The 25009-nt window shown below is 45.5% G+C and overlaps 1 protein-coding gene across 2 annotated transcripts in view; it reads left to right on the forward strand.

The window, feature by feature from the left end:
* Positions 1-1790: 1790 nt before the first annotated feature.
* PITX1 (paired like homeodomain 1) overlaps positions 1791-25009 on the forward strand; it is a 36508-nt gene continuing 13289 nt past the window's right edge. The window contains exons 1-2 of one of the 2 annotated variants that reach the window (XM_058169792.1): positions 1791-1840; positions 23175-23324. In XM_058169792.1, the coding sequence (XP_058025775.1) occupies positions 1795-1840; positions 23175-23324 (196 nt within the window). In that variant the 5' untranslated portion in view covers positions 1791-1794. Of the gene's footprint in view, positions 1841-22925; positions 22962-23174; positions 23325-25009 lie in introns of those variants that run through there. The other variant, XM_058169793.1, reaches the window with a different exon arrangement.

The following is a 25009-nucleotide window of genomic DNA, read 5'->3' on the forward strand; positions in this document are numbered from 1 at the left end:
CCTTTGCAAAGACAATTTTAATAAAGACAAATTAATCTTTGTTTACATTACTTAATAGGAAACATTATTTTAATTAAAAAATACAAACCTCAGGCAAACTTAAAAGTTAATTAAAAGTATTTATTTATGTGGAGGAGATCAAACTTTCCTTATTTAAATTAAAAGTCTAAATAGAAATTATGGTACTAATAAGAACTGAAATAAATTGATTCCAGAATTCAGAGTTCGATAGAAATTGCTGTCATGTTAAAATACTGTTCCTTATAATAGAAATTCCTCATTAGTTTGGCTTTTTGGAGTCTACATATAGTTTAAGACAGAATACTTAGATTTAAGCAGATTTAGATTCAAATCATTCTCTTTAACTTAAAACATACACATTGATAGTACATCTTGGCATTATTTCGATGGATCCGTATTTGTTTGTTTAGGAATACAGTTTTACTTGGAAGTAAATCCCATTTCTATCAAGGGTACTTGCTTTTTAACAAACATATGTTTCAAATTGGAGTGCCAATCCCACAATCAGTTTAAATCCAAACACAACTCTGGTTTAAATGGACTGTGGATTTAAAATACTTCTTTCCTTGAAATAAAACAAGTACACAAGCAATTATTGTAGCCAATCAACAATTGACATGTTTCTTTGGAATATGACAGTTTGCTCCCCACCCCACTCCCCAAAGCTGTATATATCAATATGCACCCTTCTGTGACAGTTTTCAATCTGTTCATGTTGTTCTAAAAATAGCACATAACCTGACAATGTATGATATTAATCTTTATATTGGAAGAAGGGGAACACTTTCCTGTCAATGCACTGAGACATACAATGTTTCCAATATTGGTTGTAAAATAAACTGGAATCTGCTGTTATAATATTAGCTTTTTCTGCCAACTGCCTGCCTTTGGCATTATATAATATTTAGGGGTTTTTTAGTTTCAATTGTTCACTTTTGCTTTATTTTTGGTTTCCTGACTCTCGCCTAGTTCAGAATTACTCCTCTAGGTTCCCGTAGTCTGCAAGTTTTCTGGAAATCTGTTCCTATTCCCGCTCCATTAATACTCCATTAGATAATAGTCCTGTGAAAAATTCAGGAATTTTCTACTCTTTGGGATCTAAAGTTGACAAATAATTGAAAGTGAGAATTCCCACTGTGCATTGTAGGTAGCATTGATATAATTCTGAGAACACACCCCTCCCGAATAAAGTGAGCATAGGTCTGCATATTTGCTAGTGCTCGTGGGGGGGTTCCGTGTGACAGATTTAAAAGGAGTTGCTGGTAAGAGGCTTGCCACAGCCATTTTAAAACAGGATATTGGCCTCGCATTTCACTAACAGCACTGGCTCTCCTTACCAGATAAATCTTGGGCTGCAGAACCCTTCCAAGTCCCCTTGTCTTCCGCCAAATCCAACTGAACCCGATAGACATCAGAGGCACAACTGAGCCGGGTTTTGTTTAGCACAGCTGGACCGGCTCCCTCATAGCTGCACGAGGACGGTTGGCTCACGCTATGAATCTTAAGTGAGCAAATGGCCTAAGAAGGACTTAAATTCAGCCTTAAAAATGGAGAGTGTTTCCCCCTCCCCCCATCTTAAAATTTACTTTATTGAATGTTGGCTTCTTCGGGATATTTCAGTTATAAAAGGATCTCCGAAACAAAAAAAGGGTGCTTCGTTGTTGTTGTTTTTAAGTGGGGGGTTTTGGACTTTATATTATTATTTCTGGCACAGCAAACCCTATAAAATAGTTATTTTAATCAAGGTGTGTTTTGTTGTTCACAGTTTGTGCTATGGAGCTCGGTCGGTCCAAAAGTATCCCTCCCTATACGGATTTAGGTAAGATGGGGTATTTTGGCGGTTGGGCGGAGTGGGGCAAAAATGGGGTTTTGAAGTATGAGATCCGCGATAAAGCCCAAGAAAGCTCAGACGCGATTCAAATTCGTTGCTTATATTTGCTTCCAATCTCCCGACTCCACAGGCCGGTGTCAGCGGCCGAGTGCCCCGGGCTCTTCCCCCCCAACTCCTTTAGCGAGTGATTACCTATATTAAGATCAAGCGGTTTTTACAAGGCAACCACGGAAACGAGTGGGGCAGAAGCAACTCAGGTTTTTGTCATGGCTTCGGCTCTCCGGGACTGTTGCTTCCCAGAGCCAAGTGACACACCGGGTCTGATGACCCAGGTCAGGCGATCTGAAAAGAGCTTATTTAGCTCAAGGAAAATGCGTGTTAGCTGGTACCTATCGGTGATGCCACCGGGTTTGCAGTGCCTTCCGGGGTGGGTGACCCATCCTGGAACTGTCGCGGCATGAAGTTTCCAGTTTTTCCTGCCGCAAAGGGCAAAATCCGGCGAAGTCCCGAATCAGATTGATTAGCGGAAACTCCCACTGGACTGCCGCGGAGTTGGGGTCAATTAAGCCGATTTCCTCGGTAAATCGCTTAGCTTAGTTGCCCTGTGATCGAACTGCCTGAGCTAGATTTGTGTTTGTGCTTGTTTTCATTTAAATGATTATTTTCTTTGAGGCGAGGTTTTTACTCGGAGGTCATAGAGCTGAAGTTTAGGGGGAAATGCCTATCATTGTATGAGTTTTTAATCTTGAGTTTTCTCCCGATCAGAAACCTTGTTTTCTCAGCTTTTTATTTAACATCTTAGGTTTTCCTCCCCACAAAATTGAGCCGGTTCCCGATGAAACTTAATTATTTATCTGCTTGGGGCAGGAAATACTGCGGCTGTCCCAAGCCTCGAATTTATTCTGAGTACTAGGCATTATTAGAAGACTTCAGCTATTCAGGAAATGTCCCGTTAAGAGAGAACTTCTTTTCCACTCCCACCCAACTCCAAATATGCCAGGAATTAAGAGGCTGCTCGAATTAAGCATATGTAAGGAGGATGATTAGAAAGGGGGGGGAGCGTGGAGATGGTGGAGGGAATGCAGAGATAGACCCAAAGGGGAAATATAATCTCTGGAGGTCCTGTCGCCTTTCTTTTCAGCCTGGGAAAGGGCCCTGACGAAAAGGAAAAGCTGGCTCTTCGGCCTTTGATTACACTGGATCAGAGAGAGACTGTTAATTCAACACATACCCCCCAGGCCCACAAAGGCTCTCCAAGTTCAGAGATGCCCCGAGTAACCTGAGCAGCCCGCTTAACAAACTCTCTGCCCCCTTTTCTCCATACATGCAATTAATCTAAAAGGCATGTTCTCCATGGGGGGAAGCCAGGAATTCTCCAGGGCTCCCGATCCTGCTGTCCTTCTTCCCCCACTCTCCCGGGTTTTTCTGCCTCTCCTTCCCACCCCTTCGCTCCAGAAGCCCTTCTCCTCTACGAGAATAGCATCTCTGGCTCAGCCAAGGACCCCGGAGTGGTGGGTAGGAAATTGCCTGTGGAGCCGAGGCAAGAACTACGTGGGGTTCGATTTCATTTGCATGGAATACACATTAAACGTGGTTCACGTGATTACTTTCTCATGTATGCAATTATTTCTTCCTTCGGCTCCATTACAGATTGCGTGGTCCCAAGTCTGGGAGGTCCCTGGAAGCCATGCCCTGAAATAGTCCAACGAAGCTGGTCTGGGCAAGCGGGTTGGCTGCTGTGGCCCTAAGGCTGTGTTTTCCTTGAAGACTATTTGGTTGGTGCCTTTTAGTGAGGCCCCTGGCTCCATGGAATCAGACTCTGCAACAGGAGCAAGTCTAGACCCAAAAGAGTAGCCTTGTAATCCGGAGCTCAGTTTTTAAGCAGGTTATAACCAAATTCAGAAGGATTTGATGCCAACAAGCTTTGCCATCAAGTGGTACCCTCCACGGAGGGTTTGATCTTATTTTCCACTGAATGATGAAAAGGGTGCCCTTTGCTTTCCTTCTGATAATTCTTTATTGACTGCATTTCCATGCCGGCAATTTATAGCATCATTCTGCCGTTGTTCTGGCAATGCATCACTGACGCCATCTTCTGCTTCCATCTTAGCTAGATGTCCCATTAAAATAGAGGGGGGTCCAGGTTCGTAGTGTTAATCCTATTTGAGATCATTTCCAAATTATCCAAGATGGAAGTGGAAGGTTACCATGACTAGCCTGTCTGACCATATTTAAATCTTGGAGTTTTATTTGAGGCAACCTCTAGTCTACTGAATGGGAGGTCAGCAGATGATTTTACCAAAACGATTTTATGGCACCCCGATATCTCTATCTATACAAACTGCTGCTGCCTTCTAGATGTTTTGAGCTTCAACTCCTCTCATGCTCAGCCAACATAGCTGATGGGCATGATAGGAACTAATGCCCATCCCAAGAACTCTCAAGTTCGTACACGTAGTTGTTCTTCCGCATTTTAGACCGGATTCAGGAATATTTTCCAACTCACCTAGGAAATTTCAGGAACTGGACCTTCAGATTAGCTACGCTTCCGGTTGCTAAATCTCACTCGGACAAGACCATCCCTTAGATATTTTCTCACCTTCTCTTTGTTTTCTGTCTTTAAAAAAAACACGAATGAGCGATCCAGGCCTTTGTGGATCTCCTCCCCAAAACTTTTCGGTCTGGCTCCAAACCTGCCACCCTCCTTCAGGTTTCAGAAAGGAGGGTTGGTTTTGTTGTTGTTATTTTTCCCAGCGGAGCGCTGTGGAAATGGCCTGCAGCGACGGCCCGAGCCTTAGGCTGTTCATAGTTGTTTAGTCTCACGATAGTAACTGACCGCTATAAAGGTAAAGGTGTCGCTTCTTTTGAGGCGTTTTTCTGTTTGTTTGTTTGCTTGCTTGCTTGCTTGCTTGCTTGTTTAGTTTGGGACTTACTGGTCTAGCCAGTCCCTTTCCCTTTCCAAGTGCTGGCTAGGGCCGCCTCGGCTGAGTGGCTGAGATCACCCAAGAGCTCCCTGGCTTCAAGTGAAGGCGGATCAGCGCAGCCGGCCGTTTGTCCTTCGAAAATTAGTTTTCGGTTGTCTCTGTCAAAAAAACACCTTTAAACTTCCCATTTCTTAGCCGTTGCTGTTTCTTTCCCTCCCTGAACTTTGTTCAGGGCTGTCAGTGTATTATTAAAAATATCTTTCCCCCCCGCCCCCACTTCGGAGCAGACCTAAATGGAAGAGCCAGCATGCTTGGGGTTGCTCCTGTTTCCAGCCACGCTTCCTCGGGACTTCCTCCCGCTTTCCTTGATATTCCTGCTGGAGAGAAGGGGGGAAGCTCCCGGCGTGCGGGAGTGGGTGGGTGGGTGGGTGCGAAGGGCTCCTGACCCGGCCGAAAGCGGGAAGGTAGGAAAGTGCTCCTTTAGGCCCATTTTGGTCTTCCATCCTTGTTGAACTGACCCTCTTCGTCTAGCAGGGCACCGGGACCGCCGAGTCGCCCAAACAGCGGATGCTCTCTTTCCCTTCTTCCCTGCCTCCGGGGCGCGCCCTCTAAAAGGCAGGGATTTCCAAGCAGGGCCGCGGCTTTACCGGAGGAGTTGAACTCCTGGCCGCCCAGCCGCCAGTGAGATCCAAAGCCCCGGCACTGCCACAAGAAGCCCGGCACTGAAACGGGTCGCCGTGATCGCTTCCCTTTTTTTCCCCTTTCCCCGGGTGATTTTGCCCAGCCGTCGTGTGCAGGCTCTACAGCGGGTGTGGTGGACCGTACACGCAGCTGAGGGGAAGCCAGGCCAAACTCAGTCAAACATAAGGAGCCCTGGCTCCGGAATCACCACCGCTGCTTTTCTGGCAAGCGGCTTCGACGGAGAACCGCCAAGGATCACTTTCGGGTCGGTCGCCCTGGGCCTCGGAAAGCTCTTCCGCTTGGCTCTTCCCAGCACGCCTGAAGGGAAAATGCTCTCGAAAGGGCCTGGCTGCCTGCCCTGACGGCGATCCCTTGGACGGGACCCCCCCGCCCTTCCAGCTCCCGCCGTCTCGCAGGCTAAGATCATCGGGGCGGGGCGGTCAGATTTTGAGCCGCCTTGGGAGGAACCGGGCTCCGAGCGCCACGGCCACCCGCGCCGAGCGGGCTGCCTGCCCTAAGGAGCCTCGCCGCGAAAACGCGGTTAGCCTGCCTGTTCCTTCGGGGGAGGTTTCTCCCGTCTAATCCCACCAAAAGGTTTTTCATTTTGCAAATCTACTTCCCGGGCCCCGGAGAGAATAAGAAAGAGTGGGAGTAGTTAAGGTGGCAGCTTGAAGGGAGGAAGGAGCGATTTCCCTTGGTGCCCTGTGCTGGACGCTCCGCAGAGGTGGTTCACTTTTGCCCCCCCCCCGCGCGGAGTGGCGACTTGGCAAAGACCGCTTTTCCTCTTCGTTCAATGGCGTGAGGTGGATCCTTTGCTTTAGTTTCACCGGGCTGTCTTAAGTTTCAGGGGCCTGTTTTGAGTTTCTGTGCAGGAGGGCGTTCAAACTACAGATACCACCATGCCTTTAATCAATTTCTTAATATTATATTAAGAAATTGATTGATCTTAATATTATATGTACTGTTTCCTTTGTATTTTATTCTGGCTGTGCACCGCCCTGAGTCCTTCGGGAGAAGGGCGGTATACAAATTAAAATATTATTATTATTATTATTATTATTATTATTATTATTATTATTATTATTATTATTATTATTATTATTATTATTATTATTATTTCATTATAGTGTGGCCTATCTATCAAAGTAAAGATGGATGGGTGGAGTTTACAACATTAGCGTGTTGTGTGTGTTCTGCTAATACTGCAGAAAGCGCACAAACTCACCCATTATGATAGGCTATATATTGTAATATACACATGCAACTGTGGATACATAGATAATGGAAGCTAGGATGGTTTGCAGAAGGTATTGAGAGGAATTGGGATTGGTATATGCTGGTTTTAGCTGTGTTTCCTTTTTCTAACCCTTTAATTAGTCTGGTTTTTATTTTGGTTTTTTGTTTTTACTCCAAAGGTTGCTTATCCCAAGGGAATAGGGTGGTGGGCATGTATGTAAATACTATATGCAGAACTCTAAACAGAATGTGAATAACTGAGTAAAGCAATGAATTCACCTTCCATGTCTTTAACCCAACTGGAATTTGATAGATTTAGTGTGATTGAACAGGAGGTTGTCAGTGCACTGTGAAATGAGTGTGTGTGTATTGTGTGTGTGTGTATTTATCTCAATAAATCCATTGCTAATGAAAGAAGTGCAACACAATCCTAAACAAATTTACAAGGAAGCAGACCCCCCCTCCTCTTACATTCAAGAGGACCTATGTCTGAATAGACATGTCTATCCATCCTAGGATACATATCAACCTCTCCCACTAAAGAAATGGAACGTGGCAGTAGATCAGTCCCAACTTTTACATGTAGGTGTAAAATCTGCTGAAGTTTTTTTTTCAAGACCTTGCAAAATATTTTACTCTGATATCAAAAGCCATAATGTTTAGAGATCTTTTACTGGGGGGGGGATATATCTCAGTTACAACTGAGCTACTATCTAGAACATTCAGAAAGAATGCCAATTTAATGTAAATGTCATTAAATTTGGCGAGGGTAAGACCTATTAATTTTGAATGTAAGGCCAGGGTCAGAAGATTTTCTCTCTTCTTTTTCTTGAAGTTCCACTGCTAAGTGGAACTAAGTTGGTAGTAAGAAGATAGTTGGGGCAGGGTCCATTTTAATTAGACTTGCTCGTTTGTTTTGCTGGTGGAATGTTGTAGAAGGCGGCTTCTATTGACAATATTGAACAACCAACAGACATCTTCTACAACATGGTGTGCTCCAGCTGTCTGGAACTACCGCAATCATTTTCTCAGCAAGCAAGGCTATAATGTATTCCGACCAGATATCATTTTAGGAGAAGCTGAATTAAAGTGTCAGAAAATCTCTGAACAATGAAGAGCTTTTGCATGTAGATTTTGTCAGTTCTCTGGTATTTTTCCCTTTTACTGCATGTTTCCTTCTCTCCCCAGCCTCCACCTTCTTAGCTGCACCCTTGAAGAAAGTATTGTGCATTCATTAAGCCAATGACTTGTCCCACTGCGGATTTTTAGATAGAACTTATCTTTTCTCCACAAGATAGAAAATAGCCATTGTTCTTTTCTTCTTGTCTGCAAGAGGCTGATGGGCACATCGTCATTCTATGACCACACAAGGATTCATTGTCCCCTGATAAAATAGTTACATATTTCCCATGGAAATCCTGGTGTCACTTTGTATTGGCAAAAGACACACAATGGAGTCCAGCTCAGGAGCCTGACATAGAAGGGGGAGCAAACCTTCCTTCCATGATAAGAAGTCAAAAGCCCTTTCTCATAGCTTCTTGGATGCCCTTTACTCTCTAGGGCAGGGGTGTCCAAACTTGGTCCCTTTAAGACTTTTGGACTTCAACTCCCAGAGTCCCTCAGCCAGCAAAGCTGGCTGAGGAACTCTGGGAGTTGAAGTCCAAAAGTCTTAAAGGGACCAAGTTTGGACACCCCTGCTCTAGGGCCTAGGCCAACCTTCTTTAAACTGGCGCCTGTCAGTTATCTTGGATTACAACTCCCATAGTCCCGCCAACCAGTGATTATGCCGGCTGGGATACAGGGGGGGAATTGCAGGCTTCCACATCTCAAGGACACCAGGTTGGGAAAAACTATTATCCAGATGGAACAAGGAGAAGACCATTTCCGTTCAGCTGGTCTCCAGGGCAGCTGTGTTCCTCCAAGTGCACAAAATAACACTTGGCAAAGTTGCGGTTGAGGGCATTTATGTTTTTTTAGACTCTTTCACTTGTGTGGACTAAAACCTGCAAGTTTGCATCAAAGTCCTTCCCTCCAAGCCAGATCAATTTCATTATCAACTTGGGTATTGGTGTATCTGCGTGACAGCATTCCTTCGGAGACTGGCCTACTGGCCCTTGCAGTGGGGCCCCCTCTATCCCAGGGGTCTCCAACCTTGGCAACTTTAAGTCTGAGGGACTTCAACTCTCAGAATTCCCCAGCCAGCAAAGCGAAGAGTTGAAGGAGGTGGCCGGGCTTAAAGTTGCCAAGGTTGGAGACCCCTGCTCTATCCCATCCGGTTTTGTCTTCTAGAGCAGAGGTCTCCAACCTTGGCAACTTTAAGGCTTGTGGACTTCAACTCCCAGCAAAGCTGGCTGAGGAACTCTGGGAGTTGAAGTCCACAAGCCTTAAAGTTGCCACAGTTGGAGACCTCTGTTCTAGAGACCAAGCCACCACGTGAAGCAGGGGGGGGGGGGGAAACAGAATGGTGCACTAAATTCCTTTAAAAAGAGCATAATATATGAAGCAATAAAGAAACGACCATCTCAGAAGAGAGTCCACCACCTTTTTGTTTTGTTTTTTAATTAGAAGTTCATTATAAACAGGCTCTTGTGGCATTTGTTAGGAAGTGACATCATTTACAAGTGAACAATTCTCTATAATTGATCATGAAATACGAGCTTCTATAGCATTAATAAAGCTGTACAAAATCAGCCCAGGCAGGGAGTCTAGTGGTGCCCTACCAGGGAAGTGAATTGTGTAGGATGGTCATTTTCTTCTAAAGATGCAGATACCGATAAAATGCAAGGATAAAATGTATTGGCAACAACCCTGCTGTTTTATGCCATTTGCTCCCAGCCTCCTACAACTGGTATGCATGTGTGAAAGATAGATACAGTAGACACGTTGCATCAGAGTTGTTCTTTTTTCACTTTTTTTTTAAACTGACTGATACTAGATAAAGTTAGATTTGCAACCACACATTCATCTCTTCTGTGTTTGTGTGAACAGATGGTTTTTATCTGGATCACTCTGTTTGAGCGCTCATCCAGGCTCATTTTTATTCCCATGGAATGGTATTGGCTTGTCATATTTTAACCTCGCTTCCTGAAGGGTGGGGGGAGAACATCTGATCAATTGCTAACGTAAGTAGAAGTTTTACTGAACTTCTACCAAGTACAGACTGGCTTAGTTGTTGTTGTTTTTAATGGCAAGGTTTCCTTTTCCAAAGTTCAAAATTGCCCAACCCAAGCAATTGCATTTAAAAATCTGTGGTTTTTCCTCTGTTCACTAGTAATCAATTAATGCAAATGTTCTGTCGATTCTAAGCATCCATTAGGGTTTAATTGAATGTAATAAGTTAGTTAATTTACTTTAAACTCAGATTTCAGTATGAGCTGCCATCTATAAAGGATCCACTATTGGTTCTTTGTAAATGATCCATATTTTATAGATTATAGAATATTTATACTCTATCATCTGTATAGATATGCCATTTGAGAAATGACATAGATATATCACAATGTTATGAACATTAGTTAAGGGAAATTCTATGACCTTTACTCATAAATAATTGCATGCAAATATAACCAATTACACTGAGTGAATATATATGGCATCCTTCTGTAGAATATATTTCCAGTAAGCATAAGTATAGGATCAGAAGAATATAAAATTTGTTTTATAAAATTGTGTTCTTGAGTAACGTTTTTGAAATTGTCTACAGATCAGTTTCACTTCAGGGTATACAAGTTGTATCAGTCTCATAAAATATCAGTTTTAAAAAAACAAGGTTTACAGAAATGCATATTGATCATTTGGGTCAAGGGGAAGATACCTGCTATGAAATGGTCCGAGGTAATATTTATGTGGAAAGTAAAAAGTTAAAAGCAAGTCAGAATTATGGGAATTTTTCTGTAGGATTTCCACGGGTCTACCTTAAATGCAAACTAACCCCAGCTTTCATGAAAAAGTATGGAATTGCATTAACCTTCGTATGGATCTGACCTACAAAGCAGTTAAAGGGGGCTGAATGCTGATTAATCCGTTTATGATCATTTGAACAATACAATAAGTAGATGCTAAAAGGATGTAGGCATTAACTTGAGCAAGAATATTCCTTGGTGAAGTTTCACCTTTACACTTTGATCAAATCAGATTACAATTATTTATGATGGTGCTATTGGTGGTGAGGATGAAGAAGAAGGGAGATGAGGATTGCTGGCTCCGTATCTACAGTTAGTATGATATTAATGCAGGATCTTCTCAGTTCTCAGTTACCTGAAAGGCAGAAAAGTTACCTCCACCAATACACATTTCCGAGTGATCCAACCCGGCCCAGGCTGTTGACCTGAAAGTAATCCCGCGATCTCCAATCACCTAATCTCCCCCTCCTCCAAAACATAAAAAACCCCGTTTTGTCCTATTTTAGTCTACAACATAATTTATACACGTTCGTTTAACTCTCTAAGTTTGATCAGATGACTTTTGAGCAGAAATGAACAAATCTTTGCGGCGCTAGCATCTTTTCTTTGTTTAATGCAGTGGGAACCCAAGATTGGATTGGGAGGGACGGGACAGGACGGGGGAGCGGGGTAGAAATATACCCTGACTTTGTGCGCCTACAATAAAAGTTTGAAGGGCTTCCAAAAGACAACCTTCCTTAAGAAGGAGATCTGGAAATCGGGCGCGGTCCTGGTGTTTATTCTGGGGGAAGGGGAGACAAATTGTGGAATTTGTCTTAAGACCAGGAAAGTTATCTTTGATTTTTTTTTTGCATCAAATGCAGTCTTGCAGACCTCTCTTTTCCCCCTCCTTCCCCCCCCCATATCCTCCTAGTAGTCCGTTTAATCCATCATTCCCAGGCCAAGCATCATCAGCTCCCGCTCCTCTCGGCAGCTTACAGCCACCATCACTCCGCGCGCCCTTTCTAAGAAGCGTCCCGAGGACCTTGGCGCGCGTTCTCCCATCTTTCTCTCTTCTGGTCCCGCCCCCAGCACCCTACCTGCCTTTGAACGAGGGCCCTGAACAAGCCACTATCAGCCTCAGAGAGCAAAAGCAGGCGGGCAATCTTAAGGCGCGGTCCTATGAATCTTCCCTTCCAAGCAGAAGGTGACCGGCCAGGCAAAACCCTACTTGAGCTTTCCTACCACCAGGATGAGGAGAGGGACCAGCGGAGGAGGAGGCTAGCGGGTGATGTCCCGGTTAAACGACCCATCACAGGAACCCTCGGGTCTCTCCGGGCAGGGTTATTAAAGAGGAGGAGGGGATCCATGCATTTGGGGTTCAAGCAGGCACCCTTTCATCGTACACACTACGATAAAGTGTAAGCGAAGATAAGATGAAGTTCTTAACTCAACCTGCGATCTTTGTTCTCTGTTGGTAAAAGGCGTCCCCAGGCTCGGCGTTCTTCGTAAGACGAAATAAGTGGTTTTACTAGCGTCGATTTAGAATCAAAATAATCTGTCTAGTTCCTTTCAAACAGGCCTTTCCCAATATGGCACTAAATTCTAAAGCAATATGTTGGCTGGGGATTGTGGGAACTGTAATCCAACTTCAGGCAAGCACTACCGGGCATATTGAGGAAAGAGTTTAAGAAATCTACATTGACTGCACAATCATTATTATTATTATTATTATTTTATTATTATTTATTAAATTTGTATACCGCCCTTCTCCCAAAGGACTCAGGGCGGTTCACAGCCAAGTAAAATAGACAATATATAAATACAGTTAAAATGCAGTTAAAAAACTTATTAAAATTGGCCACAATTAAAATTTAGAGCTAAAACCCGTTTAAAAACCCATAAATTTAAAAAAAAAACTAACCCAGGCCAGCGCAGATGAATAGGTAGGTTTTAAGCTCGCGGCGAAAGGTGTGTGTAAACATACGGGGGGGGGGGTGTGCCATCCCCAATTATGCAAAGCCACTTGGCTCTTAGAACAAGCAACAGCTATTTTCAAGTCAGTTGGTCCAACCTTCTCTCTAAATGATTGGGATATTTCCTTGATTGATTGATTGATTTTGGTGCCATTAAGTCAGAGTTGACTCCTGGTAACTGTGTTGACTAGTCCTTGCAGTTCTTTATATAAAATGGATGGTTCTAAACTCTATAATTTCATCAGAGTGATCCAACATCCAAAATGGACAGATGGTGCAGATATTAAATGTAAAGGTAACATACAGAGCAGGTGAAATCCAGCAAGTTCCGACAGGTTCTGGAGAACCGATAGCGGACATTTTGAGCAGTTCAGAGAACCGGCAAATTCCACCTCTGGATGGTCCCAGAGTGGGGTGGGAATGGAGATTTTTGCAATATCCTTTCTTTCCCCCCCCCCCAGTGGAGGGAATGGGAATTTTGCAATATCCTTCCCCTGCCACGCCCACCAAGCCACACCCACCAAGCCACGCTATGCCCACAGAACCGGCAATAAAAAATTTGGATTTCACCACTGATACAGAGTTCTTTTCTTAAAGCAGATCCATGGGACTGCAGGTACACAGAAATGTAAAATGTAAAAGTGAGGTGGGTTGCTTCTCAAGGACAGATTCATAGACCAAGCATCTTCAGGACGAAATGAGGTTGAAGAATGTAGGGAAAATATAGAGCCCAACTGGATAACCGGGTTTAAAGTGCAGTCCATCTCTTCCCAAAGCATTAAATCCATATCTCTATGGAGCTCATGTAAAACCTAACAAATGTTTTGAACAGCACTGTTCAGGCATTGCATTGCTTCAAGTGTCACTTCTGAAGCCAAGCCAGAATGTTCATAGCAGAAATTGTATTGGGAGACGAGGGGAAATGCTACTTTAAAACAAGAAGAACTAAAGACAAAGTAAAGTAAGTTGCCAACTGCTGTAAATTGGGGATGAGACAAAAGCAATGCCATGAGGATATGCCACATTAAAACATTACTGAGACCTGTTAATGCCACAGGTAAGAGACGAGCTTGGAAGGGGAGAAAGGATATTGATTGTGTTGACAATTGAAGTCTGCTTCTGCAGGGTGTACTCAGTGAAAATTGCTACTAACTGCCGAGGTCTTGTTGTTTAGCTTGGAACATTTCTCCAAGCCACAAACCTGAGGCTTCATTGGGAGACTGAACTGAAAGCCGTTGGTGTGTGTGTGTGTGTGTGTGTGTGTGTGTGTGTGTGTGTGTGTGGGCTAGCAGTAGAAAATACTGCATAACTTTGGACAATTGGAAAAGGAGGGAAAGGGAATCCTGCTGCTAGTGCCAGACAGTATACAGTAGTACTGTAGTAGCAGTAATACCCAAACAGCAACAAAAAAAACAAAATACAATACACATCGTAAAAAGGGTAGCGTTCATGCTTGAACTACTTTGCAATTAACAAAAACAAATATTACAGGCTGCAATTACAAACTTAGCAGCAGCAAGAGTTACTTGGGGCAATCTTTAGGCACCAAAAGAAGCTGCACATAGAATTGTTTCTGTCCATTTAGGAAATGAACTAAAAAGAAGTGTTAGTAGTGCCTTACAAATATCCCAGTAAAAATTACCATCAAGCAAAACATGAGTGCCTGATTCAATATCACCTCTGTCCATGAAAAAGAGGATAACTGATGGATCCATTGAGAAGGCACCAGGAGGAGAAACAGAAACTAGGTACCAACTCAGAACCCATTTGGGAGCACAGTTGTCTGAACCATCTGGTAGCGTAACCTCTGAATGGAACTAGCTAGCAAGATTTCAAGTTTCATGCATCCCATCTCACTTGACTACCCAGCATCTTATTATGGTGGGGAAATGGATGGGCAAGAAAAGTCAATAAAGGGGAAGCAAGGACAAATCTCCTTCTCATCTCAGCAAGTTCCTCCAACTTCCAACTCTGCAATGTCCTTCTTGTAATATAAGAAATATATTACATAGAGTTAGAATGCAGCATTGCAGGCTAATTATGCTGACTGCCCACTGCCAGCAGTTCAGCAGTTCAGTTCTCACTGGCTCAAGGTTGACTCAGCCTTCCATCCTTCCGAGGTCGGTAAAATGAGGATTGTCAGGGGCAATATGCTGACTCTGTAAACCACTTAGAGAGGGCTGTAAAAGCATGTGAAACGATATATAAATCTAAGTGCTATCCCTATAGTAACTTCCATTACTTGGGAATAATTGCTGAGAGTCATTTCCTCCTTCTTCTGCACTGGTCCAGATATCTTGGCCTTGCAAGTAATATTGATTTTCTCCCCACCCAAATAACTCCAGGCGGTCTTGCAACTACACTAGTAACTGAGGAAATCTTCAATAGTTAGCTCCTTTGTTTTATTTCACTAAAACAATCTGTCCTTTTCAAAAACAAAACAAAGCAAAACCCAAAACAAAACAAAACAGCCCATACATCCAGGCTGCAGACTTGAATTACAAGTATTGTACAGTAAAGCTCTCTGAGCTCAGTGCCATTTGCTCTTAAATAAACCTCTTTGGGGTTATTTTGATTGCAAAAATGCCTGTATTGATATTTGACACTAACATAATGTGTTGTTTCACTAAAAAAAATACGCTTCCCTTTCTTTTTCATTGGCGCTCTGATAATAATGATTCTTGTCTCCCAAGATTGAACTTCAAAGTCAGTTTAACATGGCCACAAGAAACCTCTTTATTTCAAATCAGGTCTGAATGACCACTCCTCCAATCATAACTGTTTCTTAATCTGTTGCTCTGCAGATACATTGACCTAGAATATCCATCATCTGCAATAAGCATAACTGAAAACCATTAGAGGAGCCTTGGTTGAAGAGTGTACTGTATCCAAATCCACCCCTGTGTTATAAGATATAATGCCTGATCCCTCTCTTCCACCCTTTGATTCTGGGCTTGGATGAAGTTTAGTTGTTGTTGTTGTTGTTAGTTGCGAAGTTGTGTCCAAAGTTGTGTCCGACCCATCACAACCCCATGGACAACGTTCCTCCAGGCCTTCCTGTCCTCTACCATCCTCTGGAGTCCATTTAAACTCATGCCTACTGCTTCAATGACTCCATCCAGCCACCTCGTTCTCTGTCCTCCCGTTCTTCTTTTGCCCTCGATCTTTCCCAGATTTAGGCTCTTCTCCAGTGAGTCCTTCTTTCTCATTAGGTGGCCAAAGTATTTCAGTTTCATCTTCAGGATCTGGCCTTCTAAAGAGCAGTCAGGGTTGATCTCCTCTAGGACTGACTTGTTTGTTCGCCTTGCAGTCCAGGCGTTTAGTACTGAGAGTTAACAAAGCTCTTTGAGAAAGCAAATCCAGAACTGGGTTTGATTGACTGTTCAACCCTGCTCTCATGTACTTCCAGATGTCCAGGTTTCTTACCTGGCAGCCGGACCTGAGTGGCAAAGTAACATAAGGGACTTATGGTTGCTAGGTCCTCCTACGCCACCCTGGCTTTAGATGGAGTAAATCTTCCCACCTGGTTCTTTTGATCCCTAAACTGGAACCCTCTCAAGGCTGTTTCCTTCCTATCAGGACCTTTCTCTCCAACAGTCCCTGTTGCCTTCTCCTTGGCTCACCTTCTCCCTGGCCCCACCTTTCCTTCTACCTTAGTCCACAGCCTAGGCTGCCACTTGGCCCTGAAATCTGCTTCTCCCCAAAAGAACAGGTGAGCCAGGCCATAGTTTGCAGCCTGGAGTTGAGAGAAAGGAACAGAAGACAGGTACAGCTTGTTGATTCTCCCAGGTAGCCCTGAGGATTGCAGTGTTGTGTTTCCTGGAAAGGCCATGGCGTTTATTTTCTGTTCTGAATAGAAAACAGGGTGAGTGAAAAATAAGAAGAATTAAACTTTCTTTCCAACGTGGGAGGGGAGGGCAAGGGAGTGAGAGAATTGCTCTCAAAGCTGTAATTCAGAGATAGGAAATTTGTGTCTCCCAGATAGCAGCTCCTGGGAAGTAGCTTCCACAATAACATTGAGTCTCACCTATTTGTTTTCTCTGCTGGTTAAAGCTGACAAAGAAAGGGCAGGCTGAACCTGCTTAGGGGCATTTTTGTTACTTTGCCATTCAGCCTGATACAAAAGCAAATGATAAAACTGCAACTTGGCACAGAAGAATCCCAACGATGTCTCTTCCCAAGAGAGCCCCCATTCATTGCGATGGGACTTTCTCCAAGAAAAGGGGAGATATATATGACTGTGGCTTGATCCTGTGTTTACTGGCCAACGCAAGCTGGGGAACATTTGTTTTCTAAAGGCCTCCGGACATTTGGTCTGCTGGCAAAGATACAAGCATTCATGAAAGCAGCAGCATCCCCTGAGGAGAGGAAGAGGAGAGGAAGTCTGTCTGAACCATTAGGAGAAGGTTGAGTAACATTGTAGTTGTGCTGCAGAACCTTTTGCTGGGCTTTCATTTTTTTCCAGCTTGTTGCTTTCCTGGTTTCTAAAATCCAAAAAGCCTTTGGTGTCTTCTGCTGCATTCCCAAATGACATTCCGGAAAAGTTATTCACTGTAGCGGTTGGAGCACCACAGGCTTAATTTGTGATACAGTTAGGCAACAGGTTGACCCTTCCCCCACCTTCCTCTTTAAAAGCAAAGGGTTATTATTCCAAGTACTTCTGGTGTAACAAGGCAGCTACAACAAGGTATGTTGGAGAGGCTGTGCTCCATTTATTGAAAGGAGCCTGACATACCCAAAAGACAAGCCCTGGCTGTTGGCACACAATGTAGTCAATGTAGGTTTGAACCCTAACTAGGTTCCGGAATTAATCTATTTCCTGGGTTTCCTCAATATAGCAAGCCACTTCCTAAAAGAACACTGTTGTGTATGATCCACAAACACTTACAAAAATAAAACCAAAAAACCTAAAGAAGAATCTAACCCTAATTTAGCATCATTGGTTGTATTGAAAGCAGCCACTGTAAAGTTGGGGTCTTTTGTGAAAATTGTGATGACACTGTGCTAACCTCCCTTCAGTCTTTATTTTATTTTATTTTATTTTATTTTATTTTATTTTATTTTTTTGTTTACATTTATATCCCGCCCTTCTCCGAAGACTCAGGGCGGCTTACAGTGTATAAGGCAATAGTCTCATTCTATTTGTATATTTTTTTACAAAGTCAACTTATTGCCCCCCCAACAATCTGGGTCCTCATTTTACCTACCTTATAAAGGATGGAAGGCTGAGTCAACCTTGGGCCGGGCTTGAACCTGCAGTAATTGCAGGCTACTGTGTTCTAATAACAGGCTTCTTAACAGCCTGAGCTATCCCGGCCCTTATATATATTTCCTACTTATTCGCTTGGGGGGGGGGGGAGTAATAGAAGAGGTCTAATAAGACCAGGGTGAGATAACTGGACTTTGGGAGTTTGTTTAACCGAAACTGACATTGGGTGGGTTGGTTTGTTGATTATTTGAGCACTTCAGTCAGAGGATTCGTTTCTCCTCCTCCTCCTCCCCAGTGGTTTTTCTTGTCTCTGAGCTCAGGTATAGACAAATATTAGGCAGCGTTAAAGTTCAGAGGTCACCTTTTGGAGCCTGAACAAGGGATGGAGGTGTGTGAGTGGGAGAGAGGGAGGGCGAGGGGAGGGGGGAGAGAGAGAGAGAGTGGTGGGGGGGACAGAAGCTGCCAGGAATAATATCTGCTAGTGGAGCAAGATCTGTCTGGTGCTTTATCAAAAGGGCAAAGAGGGTGAGATAGAGATTTTGCGCCCCAAGGTCCCCATTGCCTTGCCAGGTAGCGGTGCTGGAAGTGGTGGCTGACCAGCATCTGAAGGGCGTCAGGTCCCCACCCCCCACATTGATTAATGTTCTTGCCCGTCGCTGCAGCACCGTTATGGGGAGCTCTGAGCCGAGTTCGACTTAACGCTGTATTTATTTACGGTTTAAAGGGGTTTCTTTGCTCGTTCAGAAAATCTGGATTTGAATTGATGGACCTTAATGTCGAGGAATGACTGTCAGAAGAAATGGGGGGGGGTTAATTCCTTCGCTTGATCGGTTGGAGGGGAATCCAATTTCCGAGGCGAACTCTGGGGACAACCGTGGAACCCCCTTTGACACTTGATACCCGAGTGATCCTGGCAACAGATTTCCTCGGATTTCTCCTCGTGGGAAAGGGGAACGTGGAGGGACCCTGCAAAGTTACGGTGGGAATCTCAGCCAGAGCGTTTGCGACGGTGCGGCTGGATTCCGGCAGGGTAAAGAAAAGCGGACAATGGATAGCTGGGCGAACAACTCATTCGGCGGTTTTTCTCAGGCTGTGGATCGGCTCTAAACTGAGCTCTCCAAAAAGCCATTTGTTTTGCGGTGGGCGCGAGAAAAATTAGCCCGGCCGCCCACCATCCTGAGACCTCGCGCGGGGGGTGGGGAAGAGAGAATGCTGCAGAAGCTCAAGGAGAGCGGACTCAAAGAATGGGATGAACAGAAGTTGGCTTCTCGAGAAAAGGACCCTCAGCCTTCCCTCCCTCCCTCCGTATAAAACTCCCTCCGTAGTATTTCTCCATCCCAGAGAAATGCGGTCTGAACATGACGCCGTCCCAGGTCCAGAAGAGGCAGATAGAGAAATTCACCTGTCCTTTTAGGCAGGTGAATCTTTTAGTCTGTTTTGCACGTGCAGAACCGGTTGTAATTCGCAGCTTTTAAAACTGGGAGGAAAAAGCTCCCCTGAGGTTTGTTCCTGCCTGGCAGTCTTGGAACTCGAGTTCTTCAGAGCCATCACTGTCCTGGAGAGTTGCAGCCAAGTGCTCCAGCCTTGGAAAGAAAAAAGACCCCCAGAACAGAAATGGTCGAGTGTCCACTCTCTCCCCAGTAAGCCCCTTAAGAGAAAGTTTCCAGCAAGCGCGGGTCCTTTGGCCTTTCCTGCCAATTACCGGTAATGTATTTGGTGCTGAACAACACACCGTAAGAAATGAGTAGTGCAATGGAAATTGCTGAAGGGCTGTTCTGTAATTTAAGATCTACCGATATCCATAGGAACTACGTTCATCTCGCTTCTTATGAATTCAACCCAAAAGCTACGTTCGCAGAACTGGCTGTGCCATGACATGACATGCACTTCCTTATTATTATTATTTAGAGATGCTTCAGCGAATCTTGCCATTGTGGTTGATGAGTCATAATGTAAGGCATAGCTTCTTGTGGAATAAATGTGTCAACTGTGATTTAGTCACTAAACCACAGTTAAAGAAGCCATGGCTTAAAACGGTGTGTGTGAACCGAACCTCTGAAGGCGTCTTCCTTGAGGCGGTTCGAGAGGCAACAGTTGTGGACTTCCAAGCATTTGTGAAACTACGGTGGAGTTTTTCCTTTAAAACATCATTTTAAACACTTTCCATCTGTTTACCAATGGGCCTTGTGGGCTGTTTTCATTAGGTCCCTAAAAAAAGACACTTCTGTATGTCACCATCCGAAACGTTTTCGTGTGTGTGTGTGTGTGTGTATGCATGTATGTATACATACATATATACATACATACATACATGTATGTATATATAAATAACATGATAAATCAGGCTTATTCTCCAATACCTACTCGTTTTCGGGGGAACGGGGTGGGGGTGGGCAGAAAGCTGGATCCCGTTGCACTCTTCGTGGCATTTCCATACCGGCGATTTAGAGCGCTCTGCAGTGGGCAGCAGAACAGTAAAGAAGAGAGGAGACGTCCCATCCCACAGCTGGGCTGGCAAGTTCTTTTAGAGACCCCGTCCACCTTGCGGGTGGCCGGAGAAGCCAAAGAGAAGCGCCCAGACGCCTTTCTCAGGTGAGAGCCGCAGTCCTCACGATTGGGCTCTTGCAAGGAAGGGAACCCGTAAAGGCGGTGAGGTGGGTTTATATGGTGGGTCTTCTCGCGGATGCTGTCCTAAGGCAGCAGCGGCGTCCCTAACCTGACCCCCGGGAGAGAAGGAAAGGGAAGGCGGCTTGGCATGGGGTTTTGAGAGCCATGCGCCTCACTGCGCTGCGCCCTGGCCGGGTCTGAACCCCAGGGGTTTCTCCCCCGCTTTCCAGGCTGAGTTGACCGCGAAATCGGCATGCAGTGGCCAGAATTCGAGGGATGAGCCGCCCCCGCGAACAAATTGAGGAGTCTGCAACCAGCTTGCTTAGAGAGGGGTGGAAGGTCAGGCCAGAAACAAACGCTTTGGACTGGAGTCCATGCCCGCAGCCCGGCCGCCCCACCAGTAGTGCGAAAAGCAAAGCCGAGAGGAGGATCTTGTTGAACTATACCCAGGACAGCTGTGCGAACGGCTCCGGTGTCCTGAGCGCTCCTTCTGAAGTTGTCTTGCGGCCGAGCGCTTTGTGGCCGAGGGGCTCAGGCAGCTTTCGCATTGGCTCGGCGCTACCTAAAATATCCCAAAGGTTTGTGGCGAAGCTCTCGTTGAAGGCAGGCGGGGGTGGCAAAGTGAATCGCGAAAGCAGCCTAAAATGGCAGCTAGGCGGTTTGAGAGGAAATTCCGCGGGGATCCAGAGATAGGACTTGGCAGGTTTTTAGGAGCTTTGTATATGAACCCGCCAAATCCCATTTACTTCGACGGATTTGTCGCATCGCCACCAGATTTATAGAATTGAAAAAAATCTCTTTTAAGCACAGGGTCCTCCATGAACCCAGATGAGATTTAAAAAGAAGATCTGGCGGCTCTTCCCTTTAGACCGTCAATACTATTGACGGAGGAGGCACCTTATTTAGATGTTTCTAATGACACCTAAAAACTCCTGAGGTTGTTTTTTTAAAAAAAACAAGATAGACGCAGTTCCACCTTGATTTGAAAAACAAAAATATTTCAGTTGGACTCGGAGAAGCCAAGGGATGTGGTTAAAGCGCTGAGGCCTGAAGTCTCGATTTCCCCGTCCAAAGACACCAGGCAGGGATCCATGAAAACAAATTCTTCTCAATCTATCCTATATATTATATTTCCTCTCCCCAAACTCAGAACTGGGGTGGGGGTGGGGAATTCCCTGAGCCAGCATTTGCGGGCCACAAGAAAATTAGAAGGCAAAGGGGAGATCCATTCTGGGCTGTTCAAATGTTTGAACTGTTTTTCTCCCCTCCTAAAATTGGGAGAAGCATTCATAGTGCATTATTAGTTACACACACACGCACTCGTAGCTTCTCAAACGGAATATACCCCGCTTACAGTACTTCCCGGCAGTTTGCTTCTAAGATCTCGTGTAGTTTATAAGTTGCACGTCTAACTCAAAAATCGGTCTCATTAAATTTACTTAAAAGGCTCTCCGAAGTACACCCTATTGACCCGAACAAAAAATCCTTCTGAGTAAATGTGGAAGGACTTGGCTGACTTATTCGAAATCTGAGTACACGTGCAATCATTGAAAGGGTTGGATTTTTGCTTGCTTCTTCGGAAACGTGTCCTGTGGTCTTTTAGTAAACGCATTTAGGATTGCGCTCTGCATGAGTCACGTAGCTGAACAGTGGAATAGAAGGCCGACCTTGCACACATTCACTGCAATTAAGCCCCATCAGTCCCAGAAGTGACATCCATCCCGAGCCCTGGAGACTTCCCCAGCAACCACTGGGGAAGCTTTTCTATATAGGACGTAGGTGGATACAAATTGCTTTTCTGGCTAAAATTCGCCGGGAGGAATAGGCGACTTGAATGGTCGCTCCAGTAAGACGGATTTCCATAGAAACCCTTCTCGAGTAAGCGATCTCCTCTTTCTCATCCCACCCCACCCCACCCCACCCCACCCCCACCTCCCTGCCATTCTGGCGATTTCAATGACAGAAGTCCCCTTGCCTGAAGCGGACCTTGGAATGAACCGCGCCGCCTGGAGCATGGGGGGTGGGGGGGGAGGAAAGAGAGGCAAAGAAAAAGGGGGAATCAAACTGGCTTTGGGGAGAAGAGCCCCGTTCCTGAAACTCTGTTTTTTAGCTGGGGGGGGGGAGGAGAAGAAGCCGACGCGGAGCGGGCGCGGTCTCTTTAACCAATGCGCGAAGCCCACCCTCGGAAGCTCCGGCTGGCAGGGACCGAGAGCTCGCAGGAGGCTCCATTAGGCGAAGGAGAGAGCTCGGTGGACGAGATCTAGTAGCCAGGAGGACGGGGAAGTTTTGAACTTTCCTAGGCGGGTGGGGGCGGGGAGGGAAGGAAGGAAGAAGGGAGGGAGGGAGGGAGGGAGGAGGGAGGAAAGGAAGAAAGAAGGGGCGGAGTCTTGCTTCAACTTTCAGGCGTTCGTTCCAGGGCAGGTCACTTGAATCTCGGCCACCCCAAGCGACTCGCCTGGTTTCCTCGCCCCCCCCCTCCCGCGCGCTACCTACAAGGGGGGCGCCGTTGCTTCTTTCTCCGGGAAGTCGGACCGCTCGGAAGCTCGGCGGTGCCCGTCCTACAATCAGCCGAGCCGAATCTTAGTGGATTTAAAAGTAAATTTAAAATATATATATATAAATAAAACGGACTTTCGGTGGAACCGTCCTGGGCAGCCTCTCACTGTCATTCTCTCTAGCTTGGCAGTTCTCCTTCTCTCTTAGTTTGCATGAACATAAGGCGTTGCAAGCCGAGAGCGCGCAGACTTAAAAAGGGCAGGCGCGCAGGCTACGACTCAGCCTCCTTCTTGCTTATGGATTCCTTTAAAGGTGGGATGAATTTGGAAAGGCTTCCCGACAACTTGAGAACCCCGCAGGCGTCCCACGACATGGCTTCCAGCTTCCATTTGCAGAGATCTTCCGAAGCCAGAGAACCGATCGAGAACTCGGCCAGCGAATCTTCGGACACCGAAGTCCCAGGTAAGCCCACAGCTTCGGGCGGTGGGGAGCCGCGGTTTTACAGGAAGTAGGCAGAAAAGACGCCCCCCCCTCCCCGCTGTCCTTCTGCAGCCCTACCGAGGAGGGCGCGATCAGGCGAGAGGACCCGCATTCAAAACAGAAGCGCGTTAGGGGCGCCCCGGAACCCCTTGGTTTCGTCATGGGAATGAAGAGGGGTGGTGAGATTCATCGCGCCCTCTCAGTTGGGCGGAGTTTGAGCTCAAGTTTCCCAGGCTAAGTGGCATTTTTTACTCTTTCTTCCCCAAAATACGCAGCTCCTTGGGTTTCTTTTAAGAGCTCTTCCGTTCGGGCTCCGGGTTTTCAAACTCACGGCGAGTTTTGTTTGGGTTTATTTTCCAGTCTGGATAGCGTAAACGTGTAAAAGGATCTCTCTGGAGGGCCGGAGGAGGGCACCCATCAAAACTTCGACAGGGAAGGGGGGGGGGAGATGGAGGAGAAAGGAAGGGAAGTTTCAAGGCCTTGGCGAGGGAATGCGCAGACACCTTATTCCGCCCGGCGTTGCTTTTAATCCGAGCTGTCTTTGTAGAAGGGAGGCATATTTAGGAGAGGGTTGTGTAAAAGGACATCGGCTGCAGCTTCCCTCCGTCAGCCCTATTTGCAGGTGAACGGGCGTCAATAGCCAACCCCAAAGTAACGCTAGTTGTGCTGCCCAACGTTGGCAATGCTTCCGTAAATACACGAAAAAGCCTTTTGCTCCGAAGAAGTGGTTCTCTTCGAATTTCAGGGCAAGGGAGGGAGATTGCAAAATGCCCCTCCCCACCCTGCGCGCCGCCAAATGCAAGCGCCCAGCCGCGCTCCTTGCTTGAGAAGGTTACCCCGAGTGCTCTGTGGCTCAAATCTTGGGAAAGTTCACTCCCTAAAAATGAGTAAGAGCAACGCCTCGATGACAGACTGTAACCCCAGAGTGAATCCTTCACACTTCTCCTTTCCCAGCAATTATGTTGTGGACGGCTACCTAAAATACCTAAGAAAACCTTGTGCCGTCTTAGTGTGAGCAGCACAACTCGAGTTGAGAGAGGTGTTCGGGGAAATTAGTAAAATATTTCTTTGGGAAAGGACTTACGATAACTTTCAAATTAGTAGGCACAAGAGTAGAATCTAATTTTTAAACTCCAGATAATTTCTGCATTTTAATACGACAGCTGTTCTTGCGGAAAATTGATGGCGTATCTGAATAAATCTGGCCGAGTTCACCCGAACTGAAATGAATTTTAGACTCAACCCTTCAAGTCAATCCCAGGATTTATTGCTGAATTTAGGCTTGTGCTACCCTGGGATCAGCCCCTCGCAATGTTTACCTATTAGGTTGCATCAGTTGGAGAAGCAATTTCCCCAAGCAAGAGCGGAAAGAGTGGAAGAGACCCGATTCCAAGATACACAATGTGTTCCAGTAATGCCAAGTAGGAAAAATAAAACGGGGAACCACCGATAATATTTAATAGAAGGGGCCAGATTAAACAGGAGCCTGGGAATTTGAACTGTAATAGGGCAATTCTAATTGCTTTGAAAAACAACACCTTTGCCTCTAGATTTCCTCTGAAATAAATTTTAGGCTTCTTAATAAGCCCATAGATAGATGAGGGAATGCAGTCTCTCGCCAAGTCACGTCCCCATTTTTTTTTTTAAAAAAGCAGCTGTTCCGGGAG

This window comes from Ahaetulla prasina, chromosome 2 (assembly GCF_028640845.1).
Source record: "Ahaetulla prasina isolate Xishuangbanna chromosome 2, ASM2864084v1, whole genome shotgun sequence".
Classification (NCBI taxonomy): Eukaryota; Metazoa; Chordata; class Lepidosauria; order Squamata; family Colubridae; genus Ahaetulla; species Ahaetulla prasina.